Source organism: Plasmopara halstedii, assembly GCF_900000015.1.
Source record: "Plasmopara halstedii genome assembly, contig: Scaffold_3120, whole genome shotgun sequence".
In the NCBI taxonomy this organism is placed as follows: Eukaryota; Oomycota; class Peronosporomycetes; order Peronosporales; family Peronosporaceae; genus Plasmopara; species Plasmopara halstedii.
Window position 1 is genome coordinate 1,311,841 of NW_020190023.1, and position 18,501 is coordinate 1,330,341.

General features: G+C 43.4%; 6 protein-coding genes across 6 annotated transcripts; 1 reads left to right on the plus strand and 5 right to left on the minus strand.

Annotated features, from left to right (window-relative positions):
• Nucleotides 1-59: 59 nt before the first annotated feature.
• PHALS_07801 lies at nt 60-6,887 on the minus strand (the record flags this gene model as incomplete). The annotated part of the gene is made up of 17 exons (XM_024721332.1): nt 60-483; nt 542-672; nt 744-860; nt 914-1,108; nt 1,170-1,327; nt 1,739-2,042; nt 2,120-2,162; nt 2,260-2,291; nt 2,344-2,508; nt 2,582-3,034; nt 3,107-4,399; nt 4,475-5,635; nt 5,709-6,398; nt 6,470-6,543; nt 6,606-6,630; nt 6,718-6,763; nt 6,829-6,887. The coding sequence occupies 17 exons, from the start codon at nt 6,885-6,887 to the stop codon at nt 60-62; spliced, it is 5,370 nt and encodes a 1,789-aa protein (XP_024586442.1).
• Nucleotides 6,888-6,979: 92 nt separating this feature from the next.
• Nucleotides 6,980-11,403, plus strand: PHALS_07802 (conserved oligomeric golgi complex; the record flags this gene model as incomplete). The annotated part of the gene is made up of 15 exons (XM_024721333.1): nt 6,980-7,270; nt 7,343-7,705; nt 7,774-8,766; nt 8,820-8,909; nt 8,980-9,074; nt 9,140-9,217; nt 9,280-9,549; nt 9,622-9,693; nt 9,799-10,021; nt 10,106-10,265; nt 10,335-10,499; nt 10,559-10,678; nt 10,767-10,864; nt 10,929-10,987; nt 11,052-11,403. The coding sequence occupies 15 exons, from the start codon at nt 6,980-6,982 to the stop codon at nt 11,401-11,403; spliced, it is 3,429 nt and encodes a 1,142-aa protein (XP_024586443.1).
• Nucleotides 11,404-11,408: 5 nt separating this feature from the next.
• On the minus strand, nt 11,409-12,054 carry PHALS_15257 (uncharacterized protein). The gene has a single exon (XM_036407274.1). It carries the CDS (start codon nt 11,954-11,956, stop codon nt 11,738-11,740), a length of 219 nt encoding a protein of 72 aa, XP_036263512.1. The 5' UTR covers nt 11,957-12,054; the 3' UTR covers nt 11,409-11,737.
• A 4-nt stretch (nt 12,055-12,058) lies between these two features.
• PHALS_07803 (glutamate-trna ligase) lies at nt 12,059-14,472 on the minus strand (the record flags this gene model as incomplete). The annotated part of the gene is made up of 11 exons (XM_024721337.1): nt 12,059-12,133; nt 12,236-12,280; nt 12,368-12,407; nt 12,468-12,526; nt 12,835-13,086; nt 13,146-13,256; nt 13,312-13,395; nt 13,449-13,856; nt 13,930-14,015; nt 14,085-14,157; nt 14,236-14,472. The coding sequence occupies 11 exons, from the start codon at nt 14,470-14,472 to the stop codon at nt 12,059-12,061; spliced, it is 1,470 nt and encodes a 489-aa protein (XP_024586445.1).
• Nucleotides 14,473-17,040: 2,568 nt separating this feature from the next.
• On the minus strand, nt 17,041-17,725 carry PHALS_07804 (uncharacterized protein; the record flags this gene model as incomplete). Its single annotated transcript, XM_024721338.1, has 6 exons — nt 17,041-17,106; nt 17,167-17,182; nt 17,264-17,360; nt 17,426-17,447; nt 17,512-17,554; nt 17,616-17,725. 6 exons carry the CDS (start codon nt 17,723-17,725, stop codon nt 17,041-17,043), a joined length of 354 nt encoding a protein of 117 aa, XP_024586446.1.
• A 346-nt stretch (nt 17,726-18,071) lies between these two features.
• PHALS_07805 (RxLR-like protein) lies at nt 18,072-18,366 on the minus strand (the record flags this gene model as incomplete). Its single annotated transcript, XM_024721339.1, has 2 exons — nt 18,072-18,096; nt 18,155-18,366. 2 exons carry the CDS (start codon nt 18,364-18,366, stop codon nt 18,072-18,074), a joined length of 237 nt encoding a protein of 78 aa, XP_024586447.1.
• Nucleotides 18,367-18,501: the final 135 nt, after the last annotated feature.

Consider the following 18,501-nt stretch of genomic DNA (forward strand, 5'->3'; position numbering starts at 1 on the left):
TAGTTTGAATTTCGTACTGTATTACGTTTTGTCGTAATTGTCACTTGTTACTTAGAATACTACATCTGAACTACATGAAGAGCTTTCTCGTCGCATAATGCAACACAGTTCGGTTCCGTTGGTGACCACCGGATCTGATTAATAGGTTCGTCAGATTTCAACAATGTGTAGCAGGGTCCTTCTGCATTGTCCCCCGACCGAGTCATTTGGGCGCAAATATCGTAAACGATTGCAGTATTATCTTCGCCGGCGCTGCACAGGTCATATCGTGAATGAGGAGACCAGGACATTGAGTTTACGCCCCCTTTATGCTGGTCTAACTCTGCCATGGGATAGATGGGGCGTCGAAGATCGATCACTGAAATTTTGGTGCTGTCGTCCGCGAATGTAGCAATAAATCGGTCGTCCCTTTTGTTCCACGCTAATCTGAGCAGAGGCGTCTCGCATGGCGTTTTGTATACAATGGTACTTGATTCTAATGCTCTGCAACATATCACAAATACTGACACAACTACTAAAAATATTTGTTTTGAAAGCTTACCGCAAGTCGAACACTCGCATCGATCCGTCACCTCCAACTGAAGCGAACTTGTTTGAATCAGCACTCGAAAATGCTATATCGTATACTTCCGTGTCATGCGTCACGATTTGGTTCTTAGGCGACGTTGGTTGCTGCAAATTCGACCATATCAGTGGACGATCTCGACAAGAAAACCAGAATACGTCAGACTTTTTCGGCGTACGTTAATGTCCCAAATGATGCACGTATTTCCTGTACTCGATGTTCCAATAATGTTGGGCTCCACCTCATTCCAGTCAAAGCTTGATAGAGGAGCGCAAGCATTATTGTTGCTCTTTTTCTACACCAAAAATGTAAGTTTTCAGAGTGATCATCCGAGTGCAAGTCACCAACTCCAGTAAATCTTGAGTGTAGTTCGATGGTCGAGTCCGAGATCGTCCAAAGACGCAAAAAATCCGCTGTTGTGGCAAGCAGCTCCACATGTGAGCCAAGTGAGGCCGGTGACCACATAATCTTGGTGGGCGGATAAGGGTGGTCAATCTCAAGAGCAGAGACAATCTCTTTTTGGTTCGCCGTCGGGTGAAAGATCTGAGCAAATAAAGTTCATTTAAGGTTCATTTTGGCATTTTCGGAAAGTTGCAAAAATTACCTCGATCTTATTTGCGTATTCGCCCGGAATAAAGGTTGACGCGGCGATGCGTAGGGAGCTCACATCTGGTCTCCAGCAGAGACCATACAGACGATCTCTTGTTGGGTATGTAATAAAGGGACGGTCGCACAAGACCGCGCGCCGGGGCATGTGAATATCTATAGCAGAGTTCGAAATTTAAGAAATGACGACACCATCCACCAATCACAACGCAGAAATAATGTGTGACTGGGTTTCTAGGGCAGACGGTTCACTCAACATGGTTTTGTTTTATCTCTAGCGCTAGCGCAATTTTGTTCTCACGAAAAATTTTTGCTTGCTTGAGGTGAACCTTTTTGACGGAGGAACTTCAGCTTGTGCGCCGTAAAACCTTTGGTGCGATGACTGACTTTAGCACCAACACGACATCTATCAAGTATATACATGTGCAGTTGTAGCCTTGATATCGTCGTTTGTGCCAGATGCTATTGGAGACACTGGCATAAAGTATCGATTTATGGCGTCTCGAAAACGTTTACCATAAAGATTTGGCTCAATTATGGTCGGCGATGATTGCCCCGCGATCATACCAACAGATTTGCCGACACTTTCCACCCGCTTGATCAGATCAAATTGGCGCAGATAGTCAATGATGCCGAGAGTCATTTTAGAGGGCACCCGTTGCTGTGTTCCAGTGTCATTCGGCAGATAGCTCAGCCCCAAAACCATTGAATAGTCCACGATATTAATGGAGCTAAGAAATTCAGTATCATTCTGCACTGCCTTTAATATGAAGTGTTGGTCCTCTGCGAGAATGCCCATCGGGTAACCCTTCGTAAATTCAAGAAAATTGCCATCTAGAAGCACTCGGTCATCAAACTCGCTCGACTGAACCTTGGAAGGAAGTTGCAATTTGGTGAATCGATTGCGAATGCTCCCTTTAAGGTCATATGCTCGCAAGATCTGCTTACGGTAAAACGCGTTTTCCATGACACAAATATATCGCACCACTTTCTGTCCAGAATTTTTTTGAATGATTGTTGTATGGTACAGCCCAACAGTTTTTGATAAAAGACTGGTTCTGCCATCGAAGTAGATACTCGCCATGTACCTAAAATAGCCTGGAAGGCATCCCAAGAAACTCTGAAAAGATATTAAATTGATAGCACCAACCAAATTTGATAAAGATTCATACCTGCAATTCTTTTGAAGAAATGTGCTTGATAACAAAGCGGTCGTCAAATGATCGATAGAAAGATGCACCTGATTTACCGCCATTTGCATCCCAGTTCATTACATGTGATATTGAGAGCACAAAATCGGGAAGATCTCCACAGAACAGCTCTCGCAAAATTTCGAACTAGCAACAGAAATAAAAATTTTGTCAATCGGGATATGACTCAGACCAACGCTAAAACCATAATTTTTTTTACCTGAAGTGGGCAATAGGCTACCATCGACATTTCCCAAGACGATGATACTGATAATGATGGTTTGCATGAAAGGAGCGATACATGCAGCGGCAATTCTATTGCAGTAAATTTAAATGGCGCATCAAGCTTTGTTTCAAGAGCTGCACGCGACCAGTTTGTGCTTGCACAATCGAGCATACTAATTTCCGAAACAACTGACTCGGCTGCTTCATTGTGGACTTGAAGCTTCCATCCGTCCAACTCCTCTTCATAAGAATATGTTGATAAAGCATACGCAACGAATGTGATCGGGATTGTCTCATCTACCAGCACTACACGGGATTTCGATAGGTTAGGAAGGCTTGGATGCCCTGCTATTAGCGCATCAGGAAGATTGATCGTGATGTCATGTTGTGGGTCAGATTGACCAAGAATTCGGTAGAGATCTAGTAATGCATCTTTCCGACCTGATTTCTAAAGATCAGAATTCGGCGTTATTATTTATCCTCTAAACACTTTGACACATTCTGCTTGCATGTTGCTTACCTCTTTTTCGACATCAACACCTGTGGTGCTACCAGTGTACGGGATTGATAGTCGCTTAAATGAGTCAAAGCTTGCAATTGTTGATGAGAACGATCCTGCACTCTGTGTTGACGGTTCTGGCTTGATAAGAGAAGAGAGAGCTGCACTACTTCTGCATCGGGCTAGTGACTGTGATCCTTCAATCCAGTGAGGCCTTTGTGCGATGGCGCTAGGCGTCAATACAAATTCCTCATGAGATCTCATAGGTGCCAGAATATCTACAGGATCAAATGTGTTGCCTCCGGGCGTGGACGAATTACATATGGGAACCGAAGAAGCCGGCTCGGGTGACAGATGCTGCTTAATTATCTCGCGAAGTCGGACCATGCATGTAATCCATTTGCATGCAAACACATATAAGGCGCGTTGAGTGGCATCGCAGTCAGCTAAGCTGCTCGCAGACTCAGGTTCTAGTTGCGTAAACTTACAAGTAAAAGTTGCATGACCACTGCGCAATATTTTGGATATACACATGATTTCGAGAATGAGTCGTGCGTGATGATGATCAAAATCAGATAGCTCGAGAGCATCAACAGCTTGATAAATCTCCTGCACTTTCTTCTCAAACGATTCAACAATCGACTTTAATTGCCACTTCAGGCTTTCGAGGCGAGTGACAACTTCTTTATTGACAGCAGCCCGCTCAATCATCTCCCATGAAAAACACTCATCAGTGCTGCAGTTTGATTTGACACGACTGAGACGAAGTACTACCTGCTTTTTGACATCAAAGCGCGCAACTGAGTTGCCGATGCTAAATAACAGTACGTGTGATTCCAGAGACGTATGGACACATGTGGATGACGATGATATCGGTAGCAAGGAGCCTTCAGCCTCCATGAATAGCACCTCTAAAAATCTTGCAAAAGAATATTTGTAAATATACCTTTTCAAAGGTATGAATGGTGATATGTAACTTTTGCATTCGCGGCACCATCGCCAGAATATTACTGCAGGAAACCTGTCATCCGTCGCTATTCCACAATCATCTTCGTGCGTTGTCGTCTGATTGATGGATGCTAAACTTTTTGCCGTCAGTAAGCTTGCATTCAGTCCGGATCCCATCGTGCGAGACAGCTCACTAGATGAGGTCAAAATATGTTCTGTCACTTCAGTGTCATGAACTTGACCCTTTGAGATGGGCAAAGACTGCTTATTCAGATTTGTCAACTCTTCAAACGAGATGACGATAGTTCCAGTCCGGCAGCTGAATGTGTGGATGTGATTTGCCATCAAATAACTGCATTTTACATTCTTACAAAAATGAAGCAACAGAAAGTATCAGTCGTGAGCCAATCTCTTACATGATGCCAATCAAAAATCTCGTACCCGGCACTTCAAAGAAAGAGCAGACAATTCTTGAATCAGAAAATTGCCAAATGATACATCTTCGTCTGAGCAGGCTGTAATACAAAGATGCTTGGCTTCTGCGCATTGATGATACCGAGGATTGGCAGATCCAGGATCACAAACTCGTAGGGTTGATGTAGTGCACCAAATGGACCGTTGTGTTTCGATAAAGGTAGTTCCAAGACTATCACTTAAATTGAAATCAGACAAAACATGAGCTTCCAGCAATAATTGATACGTCATCGATAAAATTGAACGGGTCATCCGCTTTAATGTTCGCAAGGATTGCTTTAACGGTCCAGTAATTAGCACTGTACAACCATTTAGCGGATCGCATCCATCAAGATACAAATATGTGTCCGTCCGCAAGCGATTTGGTATTGATTGAGCTTTGATAGAGACATCAGCAAGCGCCTGCAAAGGTTGATGCACTATTGATAGTCCCTCGTCTGAAATTACAGGAATCGACTCTACTACAAAGGACCTACAATGACCAATCACATGTGCAGGATTGACTTTATCCACATGATCCACAGTTGGTATTATTTTGGCCCCGACGTGACGTGCAATTCGACGCAACACCTCACATTTGACATTTAGAACAATTGCTATGCGGCGTTCACATAAGAGCTCTTGGGCATATCTCGAAACCGTCTTTTCCACAAAAATTACATCTGGCTCCAGAGCCGTGATTTTGTCGACTAGTATTGCCATATAGCTTCGCTCTTGTTCTAGAAGAGTGTCTAATGAGCTCATACGCCCAGCACCGTTTGAGCGATCGTAACTTATTCCACATCCAAAAAGCATTATGCGAGGATTTACAATCTGCCGAGCCATTTGCTTGTGACTTAAGTGCTTGTGGCAAACAGTTCCAGCCAGCCATTTGAAATTGTAGCTCTGCTTCGTCTGAACCGTGGCGGGCAGAGCAATACTTTTCACTTTGACAAGGTTTGAGTAATTAAAACCACTAGCCGATCGAAACTTCATGCTGAAGAGAAGATGGCCAGTAACAACAAACGCCATATCTTCCAGCGTTGATGCTAGCTGATCTAAGTCAAAGGATTCAAGTTCCGATAAGCCGTTCGACAATGCTGACAGTATTTTGTTGATACCGTCGCGAATCCGATCATGGGCGATGTGCTACACCAAATTATAGGAAGGATATAAAGTTACCAGTAAGAATTAGATTGAGATAGGTCGAAAGTCAAATTACCATGTACTTATCCAATACGATCTCTCGTTGCGTATAGAGATTTCTACCTTGTGAGCTAGATAGATGCTTTTGTACTTTTATATCGGTACAATATCCGCTTTTTGATGTAATCCCATCGACTTCCATAAGCCCGCCACTTTCAAATGCATCCAAGAGTTCCGCGCTCAAGTGTCTATTTCGGGCGTTTGCCTGAGAATGATGTTTCTGATGTGTTGTTGATCCGGAAAACACTTTGGCTGGATTGATCACCAGGGTTGTAAGTTCTGCAGACTGCTGTAAATCTCCAGAATCACTGATATTGGTGTCGACCGGGGATAGCAGCGAAGAAACTTCATTTCTGTGATTTGGGGGGACGAAAACAAGCGGCGAAGGCTTTCTATTATCCACTAGTCCGAAATGGTAATGAGATGAAAATTTGTCAGATTGTCTCATTAAGGAGTCTTCTGACATCTCAGCTCTACTCGGACTTTGTAATAAATTCTGCCTCGAGATCATTACCTCTGTAGTTCCTTTTACTGTTTCATCCGCGAATTGTAGACAAAAAGTACACACTCGAATGGCGCTCGGAAAGTCGTGGGGTGTTCCATCAATAAAATTATTGCTGCATTCGTAACAAAAAATTTGTCCGCATAATCGGCAATGGTGGCGCCGTCGGAAGAGCGAAAAAGCTGTGGAACATTCGTAGCATACCTAAATCTCGATAACAGTGAAGAATTTCGAAGTCAACAACTAAGAACAAGCGCACAAGACGTACACCTCACCTTACAGAGATGGTCTGGCATCCAATACTGATTTTTCGCTGACGCGAGAGAAGAGTACGTTTTAGCAGGCGGTACTAAGCATTTATATTTCGGGAGTCATAAATGTTCATCGCCTTACAGTCAGTCAACCACCTACCTGCCGAGTTCGAATTCTTAGATTCCTATAAGAAATTGAGGGTCAATTAACGAATCAAATGGATAACATTTATGGATGATGCTTTTCACTCAAGGTCAATCGGAATTCTTACTTGAAGTGTGGAAGACAAAGAGCCAGGTATAGGAAAGCTCGTCAAGCTAGATAAGAAAAGGCAGCAGAATCATTAACTGCATTAGCCAAGATTTTTGCTATAAGTCCGCACCGCGAAATGTTTTTATCTAGACACTTGTTCGGCATAAGACGTGATTCCGCGTTCGCCATTCAGGAAAACAAAAGGTATCCTTTTTTAAAAATTAAAATTCGGTTCATACCGGTATTAGTGACTTTGTTTATATAGCATCCAGGAAATCACCATGGTGTCGGGGAAGTACTGCTTTGATGAGGAATCTTTTTCGGAAGAGACGTTTGATGTGGGAACCTTTTTGGAGAATTACCGTACACGCAACCCTATGGAAACTATCTACCAGGATTTAAAGCAATTCCAAGCAGCGCTGGAAAACCAACTTGTGTCTATTATCGACAAGGATTACGCCGAGTTCTTGCAGCTCTCATCCAAGCTCAAGGACGTAGACGAAGCCGTCTCCAGCGTACGTGCTCCCATTCTGGTAGTGATCGATCGTGTTGATGATGTGCAACATACTATGGTAATTGTTTAATGACGTACGGATTGATGCAAGATTTCCTAAACTGATGAGAATTTTATAATGAGAGTGTAGAAAGCTTTGCATAGCAAAATCCAAAGACATTTGCAAATGGCAGACGACCTGCATCAGCAAAAAAAAGACTTGCAGCTGAGTATTGAGATATCACAGAAACTGCTGCTGCTAGAAGATTTGCTACAGATCGAGTTGCAGCTGCAATGCGATGATAAGACGCTGGAACTGAGCTTGGGGGGGCAAAATAGGCCACTTGATCTTGACGAAGATAGCGACATTGAATTTGAAAATTTTGAGCAAGTGAAAAATTCCCTCTTTGTCGCAAACACAGTCGAGAGCTGCGCGAAGCTTGAGCGCGCGGCGCAAATTTTCATCCAGCTGGATCTTGAGCTCATAAAGGTCACGCATCTTGACACTTTTCAGGTATTGTATGCAGTAGCTGAATTCTTTATTCTTGATTCTAACAGTATCATTTAATTTTGTAACTTGAGAACGCGGAAAAACGTCTTGCTGTAATTGAAGAAACGCTTTTGCATCGATTAGAGACGGAGTTCACGACCGAGATTTTTCCTGATACGTTTTATGATCGTGACCATGCTTTTAGTGCGGTGACATTGAGTTTCTTGCTGCGAGCATACGTGCTTCTTAACAAGAGTCGTATCCCTGAAGAAATGATAACGCGATTGATTGTTCAGCCATTCATTGAAGAACATTTGACGCGCAGTAAACTCGACGGTAGAATTCGCGGCTCCTGTGAAGGTATAGCTCATATTTATGAGTCCATTCTACACTTTATTACTAGCAAATTTTCGGCTACGCTTGCGCTACCAATATGTCAGGTGGATAGCAAATGCTCAGTGGACATTCTTGGAAACGCAATATGGAAGCCGATTCAGGAGCATTTGTCGACAAAGCACGAAGTTATATTTCAGGCCGCTGATTCTTGGCGTTTTCACCAATGCTACACGATGAGTATGCGATTTCTTGCTGACGTTGAGGATCGCTTTTGCACCAGTGAAATCGTGAAGATTCGTTTTAGATCACACGAGAGCGTTGTGCAGTTCAAGGAAAAGTGGAATATTGAAGTCTACTTTCAACTTCAAGCTGTAAAATTGGCTTCAAGTCTAGAAAAGTCAATTGGTATCAAGCGTGACAATTTAACGTTTTCAGACGCGCAAAATAGCACGATATGCTCAGATGGCGCATTGGGACTGACTTTTGAGAGCTCAAAATGTTTGTGGCAGGCAATGCACGACTGTTGGAGCGACCATACATTTCTTGCACCACTGCTTTCTAGCTTTTGCAAACTCTGCGTTCAGCTTTTAACCTATTACATTGACATTTGGACAGAGCCATTGTTAACTACCGTGGCAGAGATCAACAATGGTTCCGTTGTGGATATCGATGCTATGTCACTGGTAGTTTTGCCATCCTATGAAGATGTTTTGTTTGCTGCGAGTGACTTCCACTTACTCCATGAGAAGGTATGGCAGCCAGAGCCACATTGATGCGATGCTTGATGACTAAGTGTTTATAGATTTCAAATGACCTCCAAAGCATCGTCGAGAGCCGTATCTGTGCTTTCATAGACGACAATCATGCCTTTGTGATTGATTTATTTCAAGAGGTTCCAACTTAACGTCATTTTACTGGGTATTAACTCCATCTTACTAATTTTATTTGGCTGTTCGTTATAGCCGCTAGCGTCTTTGGCGAATCTCGAAGCCAGCTGTTGGTCTACAGCTGTAACAAATGTTATTGCTGATTGTAAAAAGGTCCTACCTGCAATTCGGTAGGTTTGACATTTTCGGATACCTGCAACTGGTGTTAATGGCTGGTTGCCTTTCATTTTCGTAGCACTGTGAAGGGGCAGTATCAGATGACAAACAAACCTTCGCCTTCGACTCCGTCGTCCTATATTTCTAACATCGTCCGGTAAAAAAAGTATTGGTTGATCCTCAATGCAGCCAAAACTAATGTTTATTCTTGACACAAAGGCCTATACAAGAGTTTTTTAGAACGTGGGGCGTTTACTTCGATGTAGACAAAAAACAGAATTTGTTACAGGCCATTGTTGAGGAAGTCTGTAATTTTTACTTGACCCTTTCATTGGAGCTCTTGAGATCAGCATCGGAGCTCGAGGAGTCTCTTAGAAGCCGAAAATTACAGCGGCGCCTTGGCTCCAGCTCAAATCGTGGCAACAACGTCATAACCGATACGGAGAAGATGCGAATGCAATTATTGCTCGACCTCAAAGCGATGGAAAGGTTCGTAGCTCTTACTTCGTTGCTGCATTTCCTATATTTTTTAAGCTGACCTTAGCGATATGTGAGAATCAGAGAAGTCGTAGCACTGGGGCTGAACGTGCAGCGTTGCGAAGTACTGCAAGCTGCTACATGCAAACTGTCTGAGTCAAATTATTCAAGAATTTAGAAATTAAGACAATGATGTTCTTGACATAAGTCGTTTGATTGGACAAAAAGCTAAGGCTGTACAAATTGCTTTGCCATGATAAGTGTGGGAGAATCACTTGTACGATGGAGTCTCTACTTAGCAGTGACGACTCTTTCGCTGCTGAAAATTGTGGAACTTTCAGTAGAAAAAAAAACTATTTTGATGCGAATCTTTAAGAATAAGTCCGAGAAGGAGAATCTCCCATCCGGTTTTCCCGGGTTGGTAGGCAACACACCGATGATAGAGCTCACCAGTTTGTCTAAGGCTACTGGATGCAAAATTCTGGTTGGCATAATCATGTGGCCTGGATTGATGTCTAGGGATCTTAGTAGTCAATTCAACAATACCATTAACGTTGTGTATACGCAGGCCAAAGCAGAGTTTTTAAATCCGGGCGGCAGCTCCAAGGATCGAATTGCGAAATGCATTATTGAGGATGCTGAGCGTCGGGGGCTTTTAAAAAAGGGTGGAACTATCATTGAGGGTACTTCAGGTAGCACGGGAATCAGCTTGTCACTTATCGCGCGAGGTATGCATAGGAAATATTTAAGCTAATTGAAGCTTCATAGTGCATATGAACATTGGTATGTTGTTTCAGCCCATGGATACCGATGCATCATTGTTATGCCTGACGATCAAGCGAAAGAGAAAAAACAATTACTGGAATTGTTTGGTGCAGAGGTCATTCTGGTGAAGCCGACATCCATTGTGAACGCCAAACATTTTGTGAACGAAGCCAAGCGTTTGGCACGAAATATTAAAGGTAAGCAATTATTGTACGAGTCTAAAATTGTTATATTATGGCATGCTTTATGATGGCAGGAGGCTACTTTATCGATCAGTTTGAGAATACAGCAAATTTCGACAGCCACTATACCACGACTGGTCCCGAAATTTGGCGGCAAACACAAGGTAAAGTTGATGCTTTTGTAATGGCTGCAGGTATGTCTCTCTTTCTGCTGCATTGTGAATCCCGCGTCTCTGGCTTTATTTTATGCGTTCCTTTGACGATTTCGGTTGTAAGGCACAGGAGGCACTATCGCTGGAACATCAGCATATTTAAAAAAGCAAAATCCGAGGATACGCGTCTTTCTTGCTGATCCCCCAGGATCGAGTTTGTATAACAAGGTAATTGAATTTGTGTCCAGCTGGGTCAACTTATCTCAGACTTAAGCAATACACGTGTGCGCAGGTGCGAAGTGACGTCTGCTATGCTTCCCAGCAGGCTGAAGCCAAGGTGCGACGACACAGGTATGAGCATTTTCTGTTTTTACTTGCAAGCAAGACTTTGTGGTACAACTGCTGCAAATTACAGATACGACACCATCGTGGAAGGTGTGGGTATCGACCGATTGACCAAAAATTTCATGCTCGCTAAGATTGATGACGCGTTTAAAGTAACGGACCAAGAAATCGTAGAGATGTCTCGTTTTTTGTTGCGTGAAGAGGGCATTTTTGTGGGTAGCTCGAGCGGACTTAATTGCGCTGCTGCTGTGCGCGCTGCGCACAAGCTCGGTCCTGGTCACACCATCGTGACGATTCTGTGTGATTCAGGTCAGCGTCATCTTACAAAGTTCTGGGATGAAAAACATATTCGCGAGAAGTGGCAATTAGAGGCCAAGGCCACTCATCTCGAATTTCTTGACGGCTCTACTGGACAACCCTAGGTTTAACTAGCAATTCACCTCCAAATTTGCGTGTCAAATACTTTTCTCTTGGATTCTGCAATTCGTTGGATAACTGAAGTGTAAGTGGACTTATTGATTAGAAACACCGTGCCCTTTCGCGCGCCGTAAACATTCAAGGCTCTCCTATTGATCGAGCACAAATGCAACTTTAATTTATTCGACATAGACAATAGGGCGTGTGACGATGAAGGAGCGCCTAGATCTTCCTCTCGGTATGTGCAGCGCGAACATTCCAAATGTCGTCCTGATGATCTCACTTGTATCTTTGCGTAATTTCAAGAAGTCATTTTCTTAGCAAACGAATGTCCCCAGGCTACAAAGATTTGATGCAGAAATATTTGCAGCGGTGGAAACAGAATGTGTAGATTTCATGGTCACAGAAAAGATAAAGGTCAGGCTGTGATAGATTTATCTCAAGATGATCATTGTGCAAATGCAAGCGAATAGTGATAAGAAGTCGGTAGCTAGCCAACAGGTCGCCAATTGGAGCGAAATGAAGAAGAACGCACTTTAAAAGAGGAAAAGGGCACATTTTTTCATATGTAAAGCAGCCAACGATTTGTCAGAAGCAGAAGGTGCAATCAACATCGACTCGACAGGTCGTGCGAACTAGTCAAACTGAAGTATTATATTATCAGAAAAAAATCTTGTCACGAACCAACAGGTTAAATCGAAGGTAATATTCCCAGGCAGGCTGCGCGAGGCTTTTCTGCAAAGAAAGTTGAAAAGCAAACGAAGAGTCAGAAGGTGTCTATGGGGGTTATTCTTTGCTTAGACCCCACTCAGCGGACGATGAGAAGCCTGAACGTACATTACTTAACGTAACATGAAAAAATATATTCACAGTGACACGTCCCTATTTGAAAGCTTTCTCAAGTTTTAAGCGTCGAAGCACCGTTTTTCGACCCAAAAGATCAATTGTATCACCAAGACCAGCGCCAACATCCATGCCCGTCAGGTAGTAACGTACTGGCATTAGGACCCTGCAAATATTACTCAATTAGCAACCACATCATAAGTATGAGCTGGATCAAGCAACTAACTTTTTAAGCCCTAAATTTCGGCTTTTTGCAACAGCCTTGATACATTCTGTGATTTGGTCCTGCATAAAGCAATATCATACGTAGTCAAATTAACAGCTACAAAGTAATGCAAAGCCCAATACATTCCGGTGTGAAGTCCTCATCAGACAAGTTTTGCAGATTTGCTCTGATATCAGCCACAAGCTCGGATGTTCTTGTATCTATAAATTTAAGCTTCATATGTTGCGCAACAACTGTGGTGAAATTAGGCTCGGCGAAAAATGGGATACATAATGGTCCAAATTCAGACAGCGCGCAAACTCGCTCCTAAAGTAGAATTGTAAGCTTTAACTGACCAAGATGATGCGTATTGAGCGTACTTTTATACCTTCATAAGATCCAATGCTCGCCACACATATCTCACACCAAACTTTTTGAAAAGGTCAGCTGGAGTTGTTGGTATTCCTGCCGCTTCCAAAGACGAAGACATAAGCGGGAGCACGTCATTCAAAACAGCTATTTTTCGCGTTTCGGAAATATTTTCTTCTGCAAATAGTGCGCGCACATGGCGCGAATTTATCCAGCGAAGACGATCAATATTTACAACAGAGCCCGCCTTGTTCACGTTATCGATCGAGAACTACTTACACACGCGAATCAGCACCAATGTTTCGAATCATAGCTTATTGAATGACATACTTGCTCTTCGAGTTCTTTCATCTGAAAAATTTCCTGATTGTTACCATCGGCAGGATTCCAGCCTAACATAGCAACGAAGTTGACTAATCCACTCGGAAGAAATCCTTTATGCTGTACATACACACGAATGTCAACATTTTTCGTTTCGATAAAAAAAACTACAAACCCTGAAATCTTCAACAGCGACATCCCCCTGACGCTTCGACAACTTGGAGCGATTTTCATTCAGAAGAAGACCCAAATGTGCCCACTATCAACACTTTATGAGTAATCTCAATTTTGCTAATACTAGTGCTCACTTACGACTGGGATCTCGTATCCCAATGCCTTGTACAAGATCACATGCTTGGGAGTCGACGGCAGCCACTCCTCACCGCGGATAACATGGGAAATGCGCATGGCATGATCATCCACCACGTTCGCGAGGTGATATGTCGGGTAACCATCACTCTTCATCAGAACCTGATCGTCAATGCCGGTGTGGTCGAATTGAACATATCCACGGAGCAAGTCCTTAACAACCGTCTTTCCCTCGGGTATTTTCAATCGGATCACAAATGAATCTCCGCGACCAACTCGCGCTTTCACCTCGTCGTCATTCAAACCTAGACATGCACGGTCATACATTGTTGCCTCACCATGACGCGTCTGCGTTTCACGCAGCTTTTGCAGTCGTTCACTAGTACAGAAGCAGCGATATGCGTGTCCACTCTGCAACGTAACCAATCAAAAGTTTTGACTCATTCATTCCTAAGCAAATCACGGTACCGTGTATCCTACACACCTCGACTAGCTTCTTAACCGCATCTCGGTATATTGAAAGACGCTGAGATTGGATGTACGGACCGTACGGTCCACCAACATTAGGACCTAAACCACATGTTCATGTCACCATCAGCAGCGTTCAGCCAGCAAAGAAACGATATCGTTTCTTTCCACCCTCGTCTTCCTCGACACCGCACCACTTGAGGCTGTTCACAAGTGCTTCCACCGAACCCTCTACTTGTCGTGTCTGCATAATTAGGTAGTTGAACAATAAGCCCGCAGATATATAAGCGATCGATTCTTCCAGCTAAAATACGACTCCTACTTTATCAGTATCCTCGATACGAAGGATGAATTGTCCGCCAGAGCTTTTGGCAAACAGATAATTAAAAAGTGCAGTGCGCAGCCCGCCCAGATGCAAATATCCCGTGGGGCTTGGAGCATAGCGTACACGAACAGCACTTCTGGTTGTATCTGAAGCGAAAGAGTTTGTGGTGCAGCTTCGCAGTTTCAGAGCTGTCGTCCTTCTCAGCATGCGACGCCGTAGACGAGTGGGCAGCATACCTGACTGTTAAATGTGAAAAGTTTTATATACATGTATATTTAGAAGAAAACATTTTATCCCCTCAAAACAAATAACTTGTGCGACAACACCAGGAAGCCCGAGTAATGTACTCGATAGCTTTCACAATACGCAAGTCAGGGTCGCTTGCTGAGGATTTCTTGTAAGCTATTTTCAATATTCCTCAAGTTATAATTTTATGGAGCGATCTTTCAAGCTTTGACGACTTCATCACCTCCACAAATAAACCAGAAGGCAAAACCCGTTTTTTCGCTTTCATGCGCAATAGGTCTCAATCAAGTTTCTTTTGGCAAAAATGAAGAATTACGGAGCTTTTCATCCTTGTTATGGTGAGTAAAGTGGTATTAATCCTTCCAAGAATCGGTTGCACGGAATTAGTGGGGTGCTCAAAGAGTCGCAGGTAAACACAACTTCCAAAGCGTAGCTCAAGAAGCGTCATCCGAAACTTTCGTTGACAGTGAGTCTGAGTTACGCGTGTTCCGCTCAAACTGCAAGAGTTTCACTGCATAGTCGACTACAAGTCGAATATCTGAGTATAAGGATCAAGCATGTATTTTTAAATTTCATCGGTGAGAAATAGCGGTGCAGCTGCTGCCAATTGAGTCAGTTGTAGCTAACAAACTCGCCGTCCAAAATCGAGTATTGGCCACGTGATTGTACGCACCAAGCGTCGTCATAAATTATCCATGCTTTTCAGCTTTGCCCCCTGTCAGATTAGAAAAAATGTTTGCAGGCAGATAATCCATTATTGATGTCGAAATTCCGTGTTCAGCAACAAATGTAGGATCGCGAGGCTGTTTGCGGGAATATGCTGCGGAGCCAGCAAAATTGTGGTGCGAAGCGAACGTGTGACCGACTCGTGCACGACAATGACAGCAAAGTGTTGGGCAAGAACGCCGTCTTCGTCCCCACAGCTTAGCTCAATAGAACAAGACCACACAACCACCGCTGACCTACGCGAGATTGCGAATGCCTTACAATCGTGATTTGATTTGTACTGTCCGCGTTCTTATTATTATCATTTTGTCAAAAATTGGCGGGTTTCATTCAGACCATAGCCTCGTCAAAGAAGCCATACGCAAAAGTGATGTCACTGTGCAGATTTTCACAGAATTTCGGTTAAGTTACAATCGGACCATAGGCATACATCTGCTCAGATGACGATGATGCTATCGTAACGAGGGTCTCCCAGTCGGTAGTTACTCGGCGACGCACTATCGTCTGGAAGTACCGCACGAAACGCATTTCGAAAGTCTTTTTGCACAAAAGCAGGGGTTCAAAAAATCACACCAATTCTCTCCACACTTCAAGCAAAGAAGGATCGGTGTAATATTTGATTGGGTTCTTCGTCGTCCTTACAATGATTAACAGCTCAAGTTTTCGACCATGACTAACAGTCGAATGGAATTCTCACTGAAAGAAGACATTCCCATCACTAGCCTTAGAGTGAACCGTTTTGCGAATCATCCAATTCGATAATCGGCTACTTGCTGTGGCATGGCTGTCTTTGGAGAGGCAAGTTCTTTCTCGACAAAAAGCATTGTGTTGCGGGCGAAAGATTCAGACGGGCTTTCTGTTGCAGTGTATAAGGGATGAAGCAAGAGTTGAGGATACAAAAATCCGTTTGAGGGGAGGTATATAAAAAGGCACTTTTAGTGTCGTCGTGCAGAGGCCACTTTTATCAAATATCTGCTGAAGCCCATCAGTAACTTTTCACGTAAAAATGTGTGGTAGTATTCATGCTCAAGCTATATATGTTGTCCATCAAGTGACAATTTGAAGTGGCATTTTTTTATCACCTCAATCTGCACTTACAATCATGGGTGCGGCGCGCCTCACACAATTGAGTGCACGATGCATTAAGAGTTCTAATGCTTTTGACTGAGCACAAATGGAGAACTTTTACCTCAAGAAAATTGTGTTTCAAGAAAAGCATCACGTTGACATTGTGTTCTGTTTCACCTTTGATCGATTCCAGTTACAGGTGTCAGCCGAGACCATCACTAGCGTCGGTGTTTCTAGATCCACAATGTTCCTGCAGATAGTGTGCAGAAATCTCGATGCGTATACCTCAAAGAAACAGAATAGAGAATAGAAACTGTCACAAGTGCAGATCTTTAATGTTTGCGTTTTCGATTAGAAGTTGAGAAATCGTTTTCCGAATGTTGTTCCTCGCCAGAAAATTGATGACCTCCAAGCCATCTTCTTCCCTCTTCAATCTCGAGATCGAGCTGGTGCATGTTTACAATTTGAGCCATTGCAATAATTCAGCTAGTGTTTGATATCGAAACGAGGTGTGCCTGCTCTGTCAAGCAAGCATCCTTCAATCGCAAAGATGAGAAAAAACTATTCTTGCAGCTGCTGAAATTGAAGAACAAGTGAAACCACCGCTCGGTCACTATTGTCACTTGGGAATTTTGCATCCTCGCTGAGATTATGCTTGATCGATTCAAGAAAGATATTCCGACGTTGATTTTGCTGCAAGGCTAATCGCTCCTGAGGTTCACCACCAGACAGCACGCGATAGTCTTGAAGCTGGTTCGATATTCATCGACGAATCTGCAGGCCAACGCGATGAAGTAAGTTTAGTCGTGTTTTCAAGCGATCGCGGCGCTGCATACATAAAAGAGGACGTCAGTCAAATGTTACACTGAACATTCTGCCATGCGTTACCTGCAAATCTTTCTTTCTACACTTTTCTAATTCCTCATTTTCAATTCACATTCAGCTTGGTAAACCAGCACTAGCTCGATGCCGGCGGTTTTCGCACTTATTATTCACCTCAAAAGTATTAACTTCCCAGAAGTTGCGAATACCATCGGGTGGTTCAAACATCGCCATCATATGTTCAAAGGCTTCATCAGGCACTTGTGAATCCTCATTTCGTATAGCATTTCGAGTGTGACAGTGTTCGGCAGGAACGTTGACGTACAGGAGCGCAAATCCGCAATTTTCTTTAAATTGAATTGACAAGTCAGTCACAATGTAATACAATCAAAGAAAACAAATAATCATTACGCTAGACAGCAAGCTGGAAGAAGCGTTTGCGCAGACTTTGATACTGAAAGCTGTCGTCAGTCAGTAGCACTAGCTGCGATGTGTTTTCGATGCTCTTCACGGACGCTATATGCTCTCGTAGACGTTCGGTTACTACGACTGCCATTTTCTGCTGGCAGGCCTTCCACTTTTTAGGCTCGGACGCGACCGATCGACAGCTTATGTCTCCAACCATATGCTTGTAAAGGGCGTCAAAGGAGGATTTGATCATACCGCCTATTACCAGGATGATCCATCTCCGAGAGAGACTTTACCAATGTCGTTTTTCCTGCTGCAGGTAACCCGCTCACGAGCACGAGAACGGCTCTACTTGAGCTTTTAAGCATTTTCCTACCTCCCATTGTTGTTTTCAAATACTGGCGATATTCATCTATATGAGAATTTGATGGTCTAAACGATCGAAGAGCAATTATCGATAGAAGTTTTCTTGCGGGGGGCAATGCCATTTAGCTACACGAGAAACCGTATGTTTCTGTTACCTAGAAATTCTCGTTATTGCTTTGAGTGCCGGCTGGCTGTAGTTATGCGTTGTGTTTCCTGCTCTTCCTACAATGATCAATATAGTTAGCCTCTCGTATGTCATATTAAATCCTTGTGTGCGTACCGTTTGCTTCGTCGGTTTAACGCGTCGGCACGACACTGAAGGCGCTGAAGTTGGCATTGTTGGGCGCGATACAGCCGCCACTTGTGCCATTCGCAGGGCACATCGACCGCCACAAATCGCAATGCTAATTCCAATGCTGGCAGAAGGACGTTGAACAAGAGACTTAGAAATCCGAGAAGCGCCACAAGCTCCAGCGCTAAAGCATAAAGCATTCTTTACTCTCTGTATTCCAACCAATCGCAACAACACGGTCCAAGAGTGCACGAAACACTTGGCTATTATTTTAAGGTTCTCTACCTCGTCGATTGTTTAAGTGTGATTGTCTATCAACGGGCTATTATACGATC

Bases quoted from the DNA above. Each gene is read 5' to 3' on its own strand.
- PHALS_15257 (XM_036407274.1), bottom strand. From the start codon at position 11,956: ATGTGCCCTTTTCCTCTTTTAAAGTGCGTTCTTCTTCATTTCGCTCCA.